This window comes from Otolemur garnettii, unplaced genomic scaffold, assembly GCF_000181295.1.
Source record: "Otolemur garnettii isolate 467f Iridium unplaced genomic scaffold, OtoGar3 scaffold00201, whole genome shotgun sequence".
Classification (NCBI taxonomy): Eukaryota; Metazoa; Chordata; class Mammalia; order Primates; family Galagidae; genus Otolemur; species Otolemur garnettii.
The window spans coordinates 603,601-609,083 of record NW_003852596.1 but is presented as its reverse complement, the minus strand read 5'-3'; the positions used below and the strand labels follow the sequence as shown (position 1 = coordinate 609,083).

The window sequence follows — 5,483 nt, the reverse complement described above, 5'->3', positions numbered from 1 at the left end:
ACTTAAGCCCAAGAGTTTGAGGTTGCTGTGAGCTGTGATGCCATGGCACTATACCCAAGGGGATAGCTTCAGACTCTGTCTCAAAAAGAAAAAATTACTTATGTTTTCTTTTAGCAAGTCTATGTTTTTATATTTATTTATTCATTCATTCATTTATTTATTTTGGAGACAGAGTCTCACTTTGTTGCCCTCGGTAGAGTCCTGTAGCATCACAGCTCACAGCAACCTCAAAGTCTTGGGCTCAAACGATCCTCTTGCCTCAGCCTCTCAAGTAGCTGGGAAAACAATAATTGGCAACAACACCCAGCTATTTTTAGAGATGAGGTATCTCTCTAGCTCAGGCTGGTCTTGAACCCAGGAGCTTAGGCGATCCACCCACCTCAGCCTCTGAGACATTACAGGCCTGAGCCTGGAGAAAAATACATATGCCTATGAGAAAGAAAGGAAATTGAGCACAGGACTTTACCTTGGCTCCCAATACTGGACCTGCCACATGAAAACCCAGCACTGGGAAAGCCCCTGCAGCCCTCAACTCTAGGTTGTACCCACAGACTAAGCCTCCAGACCAGCCCTGGCACTGGGCCAGACCCTGTAGCCACAAACTTCAAATCTGTAAAATAGACTTAATCTGTCTAGTCTACACCATCACGAAGCTGAATACAGCCACATCAGGTTCCCAACAGCATTCAGCATTACGTCAGCCCCAGGGGCCTCAGATTTCAGGTCCACTCCTGTGCCGTGCTGGCCCTGGCAGTCCAGGGCTTCAAAACTGCTCTAGTGGACATGGGCTTCAGGCCAACTTTCAGGGATATAATCATCAGGCCTGCTCCAATAAATCCAATCAACAGGTCTACCCAACTGGATCCAGCTCCATGCTGGCCTACCTGTTAACCCAGAAACAAGGCTAAATAGCCCAAGGACTTGAACAGCAAGCCTACCCATGGATCACAACAAAAAAGCCTTCCCAGAATCTCTAGTCAGGCTGACAGTTGAAGGGCTTTTCCAGACAAAACCAGTCTATAAAGACTAAAGTATGCACCTACACCTTCAAATGTGCAGAAACCAATCAAAGATCAAGAGAGCAATAGTGGAAACGTGATATCACCAAAGAGACAAAATAAAACACCAGTGACTGATTCTAAAGAGATAGAGATGCATAAACTGTCTCACAAAGAATTCGAAATAATTGCCTTCTCCCCAGCGGTTAGCACTGAGAGTATGGAATGTGTGCTCCAGCCTCAGAACACACATTTATTATTACTATTATCTTTTTTTTTTCTTTTTAGAGACAGTCTCACTTTGTTGCCCTCATTAGAGTGCGGTGGCATCACAGCTCACAGCAACCTCCAGCTCTTGGGCTTTAGGCAATTCTCTTGCCTCAGCCTCCCTCACACATTTATCATTTTTAAAAATTCCCCCCCAATTTAAAAAAGCTTCAAAAAAGGCTCGGCGCCTATAGCTCAACCGGCTAAGGCGCCAGCCACTTACACCTAAGGTGGCGGGTTCGAATCCCCAGCCCGGACCTGCCAAACAACAATGACGGCTGCAACCAAAAAATAGCCGGGCGTTGTGGCGGGCGCCTGTGGTCCCAGCTACTTGGGAGGCGGAGGAGAGACTCGCTTGAGCCCAGGAGTTGGAGGTTGCTGTGAGCGGTAATGCCACGGCACTCTGCCCAGGGGGGCAGCTTGAGGCTCTGTCTCAAAAAAAAAAAAAAAAAAAGCTTCAAAAAAACCCCCAAATTTTCAAAAATCCATATCACCCCTGCTGGAGACTTTTAATATTTTTTCTTTCTCTTTTATAAAATAAGCGGGTGAAGCAGCATAAACTGACCCACCCACCCGTGGCCCCATGGCAGAAGGAACCAAAAGAGGGAGGCCTACCTGCAGCCCGGACCAACACTACCACCCTTTCTCACAGCCGGCACCCCAGCAACAGCAGACCAATCCCAGTCTGACGCCTTCGAGTAGCTTTGATTCCGGATGATTTTTGTCCCTCTGCGCTTGCCCTCCCCCCCTTTTACCCCTAACTCGGGCCCCGACCCGGAACTCACCCTCTTTCTCTCACAGAAGGATCGTGGCCTGTGGCGGCAGCTGTGTGGCGATAAACCCCAGCGTCCCCAGTTACACCATGGCCTCGCTCTACCCCATGACCTCGCTGTATGTGGGGGACCTACACCCCGATGTGACCCAGGCGATGCTTTACGAGAAGTTCAGCCCGGCCGGGCCGATCCTCTCCATCCGAGTTTGCCGAGACCTGATCACGCGCCGCTCCTTGGGCTACGGGTATGTGAACTTCCAGCATGCGGCAGACGCCGAGCGTGCTCTGGACGCCATGAATTTTGATGTGATTAAGGGCAGGCCAGTTCGCATTATGTGGTCTCAGCGTGATCCCTCACTTCGCAGAAGTGGAGTGGGCAACATATTCATTAAAAATTTGGACAAATCCATCGATAATAAGGCCCTATATGAAACATTTTCCGCTTTTGGTAACATCCTTTCATGTAAGGTGGTTTGTGACGAAAATGGTTCCAAGGGCTATGGATTTGTACACTTTGAGACACAGTATGCTGCCGAAAGAGCTATTGAAAATATGAACGGGATGTTTCTGAATGATCTTAAAGTGTATGTTGGACAGTTTAAGTCTCGTAGAGAAAGAGAGGCAGAATTCGGAGCTAAGGCGAAACAGTTCACTAATGTTTACATAAAGAATTTTGGAGAAGATATGGATGACGAGCGCCTTAAGGGGCTCTTTGGCAAGTTTGGACCTGCCTTAAGTGTGAAAGTAATGACTGATGAGAGTGGAAAATCCAAAGGGTTCGGATTTGTAAGCTTTGAAAGGCATGAATGTGCACAGAAAGCTGTGGATGAGATGAATGGGAAAGAGCTCAATGGAAAACAAATATATGTTGGTCGAGCTCAGAAAAAAGTGGAACGGGAGACTGAACTTAAGCGCGAATTTGAACAGATAAAGCAAGATAGGCTCACCAGATGCCAGGCTGTTAATCTTTATGTGAAAAACCTTGATGATGATATTGATGATGAGCGTCTCCGTAAAGAGTTTTCTCCGTTCGGTACAATCACTAGTGCCAAGGTCATGATGGAGGGTGGTCGCAGCAAAGGGTTTGGTTTTGTATGTTTCTCTGCCCCAGAAGAAGCCACTAAAGCCGTTGCAGAAATGAATGGTAGAATTGTGGCCACCAAGCCACTGTATGTAGCTTTAGCCCAGCGCAAAGAAGAGCGCCAGGTTCACCTCACTAACCAGTATATGCAGAGAACGGGAAATGTACGAGCTGTGCCCAAACCGGTTGTTAACCCCCGCCGGTCAGCACCTCCTTCAGATTCCTGCATGGCAGCTGTCCCACAGCCTCAGAACCATGCTTCATACGATCCTTCTAGCCAAATTACTCAACTAAGACCAAGTCCTCGCTGGACTGCTCAGGGTGCCAGACCTCATCCATTCCAAAATATGTCTGATGCTGTCCACCCAGCCGCTCCTAGACCACCATTTAGTACTATGAGAGCAGCTTCTTCACGGGTTCCACGAGTCATGCCAGAAAAGCCTGTTGCTAACACATCAACACGAGTCATGCCAGAAAAGCCTGTTGCTAACACATCAGCACAGAGAAGGGGTCCACGTCTTGCAGCTGCTGCTACTGCAGCTACTCCTACTGCCTGCACCGTTCCACAGTACAAATATGCTGCAGGAGTCTGCAGTCCTCCGCAGCGTCTTAACGCACAGCCACAAGTTACCATGCAGCAGTTTGCTATTCACGTACAAGGTCAGGCACCTTTGACCACTTCCATGTTGGCAAATGCCTCTCCTCAAGAGCAAAAGCAAATGTTGGGTGAACGGCTGTTTCCTATTATTCAAGCCATGCACCCTATTCTTGCTGGTAAAATCACTGGCATGTTGTTGGAGATTGATAATTCAGAACTTCTTCATATGCTTGAGTCTCCAGAGTTCCTCCATTCTAAGGTTGATGAAGCAGTAGCTTTACTGCAAGCCCACCAAGCTGAAGTGGCAGCCCAGAAAGCAATTTACAGTGCCACCAATGTTCCAACTGTTTAAAATTGATCGGGGACCGTGAGAAGAAACTAGTGCTTCACCAAAGAAAAATAGCTACGCATCGAAAAACTTAAATATTATGGACAAAAACATTGCAAAATATAAAATAAATTTAAAAGTATTTGGCAGGATCTCACCTAATGTATACAATAGAAGGGTACATTTCAAAGAAACTAAGAGTATATTATAAATGTGGTGCCCCAAAAGTAAGTGAGGTGATGATTATGTTTGATTTAAGCCTTCCAACGCTATATATAAAATCATCACATTGTACCCCATAAATGTATATAGTTATGATTTAATAAAAATTAACTAAAAAAAGTAAAAAAAAAAAAAAAAGGAAATTTTGAACCTTATGTACCAAGCAAAAGCCAGATCTAGCAAAGAAAATGCTAGTTCTAGATTACCTATTGATTTTTTTTTAAAAAAGTAAAATATATGCCCCCTTTTTACTTTGCCAGTTAGACTTATGTCTTTATTGGTCATGTAAGTGGGGCAAAGCAAATATCCTTTCAAAACTCAGGCAAACTGGTGTTTGTCTTGAATCTTGTCAAAGGAAACAAATGAAAAAAAAATACTCAAATGTAAAACCAAATTAATGTTTTATAGATCCTGGGAAAAAGCACTTTCAGCAACGTATAACAATGTAAAGCATTTCTTTTTCTCATTTTGTAATTCTTTCCTGTGAAATAGCTCGGAATGTCAGTTCTGTTTTGTCACAACATTGATAATTGAGCAAGGAAATGTAATTTGGATTGTAAAATTCTTGCTTTACCAAAAAGTCTTTAAACTGTGAAAAAAAAGAATTCAAAATAATTGTTTTAAGGATCTAATATATGGAAACTAAAAGGTTGATCTTGCAGACGTAGAGAATAGAACGGTGGTTACCAGAGCCTGAGGGCTATGGGGAGAGAATACAAAATTTCATTTAGATAGGAGGATAAATTCAAGAAATCAACTGTACAACAGGATGACTATAGTTAATAATAATATCATCTATTGGTAACAAATGCTAAGAGTAAACTTTAAATATTCTCACCACAAAATATGTCAGGTAATGCCCATATTAAGTAGCCAGATTTAGCCATTTCATAATGTATCCGTATTTTAAAATGTGATGTCTCAAAAATAAATCAAATGTGATGTCGTACAAAATAAACACATATAATTTTACCTATCAATTTAAAATAACCAATGAACGTTTTAAGTTTCCTAATAAAATCTTTTTGAATCCTTAAAAGAATCCTTCTGGGTCACTGAGTATTATTCTTTGCATAGCCTGCCATATTCGTTTGAGTAACATACTACCTAAAATTTTAAATTCATATTCATTGATTTCAGAGAGTTTGTCCATTTTTTTTTTCTTTTTGGTTTTGCCTTTGTTGGCTATGATTTTCAGAGTTAGGCCAGGTCTATAA

At 43.3% G+C, this 5,483-nt stretch overlaps 1 protein-coding gene and 1 non-coding gene across 5 annotated transcripts; both read left to right on the top strand.

Annotated features, from left to right (window-relative positions):
• The first annotated feature begins 2,127 nt into the window (after positions 1-2,127).
• LOC100956555 (polyadenylate-binding protein 1-like) lies at positions 2,128-4,068 on the top strand. 4 transcript variants are annotated; one of them, XM_012812306.2, is made up of 2 exons: positions 2,128-3,477; positions 3,760-4,068. In XM_012812306.2, the coding sequence occupies exons 1-2, from the start codon at positions 2,128-2,130 to the stop codon at positions 4,066-4,068; spliced, it is 1,659 nt and encodes a 552-aa protein (XP_012667760.1). The 4 variants fall into 4 exon arrangements, with proteins under 4 accessions (XP_012667760.1, XP_012667759.1, XP_012667758.1 ...); XM_012812305.2 differs by having other exon boundaries at positions 2,128-3,582; positions 3,622-4,068; XM_012812304.2 differs by having other exon boundaries at positions 2,128-3,587; positions 3,627-4,068.
• Positions 4,069-4,504: 436 nt separating this feature from the next.
• LOC111721906 lies at positions 4,505-4,630 on the top strand. The gene has a single exon (XR_002770897.1). It is a non-coding gene; the product is annotated as a small nucleolar RNA SNORA27 (small nucleolar RNA).
• Positions 4,631-5,483: the final 853 nt, after the last annotated feature.

What these genes read in the sequence shown, in the direction of transcription:
- LOC100956555 (XM_012812303.2), top strand. Translation starts at nt 2,128, where the DNA reads ATGGCCTCGCTCTACCCCATGACCTCGCTGTATGTGGGGGACCTACAC.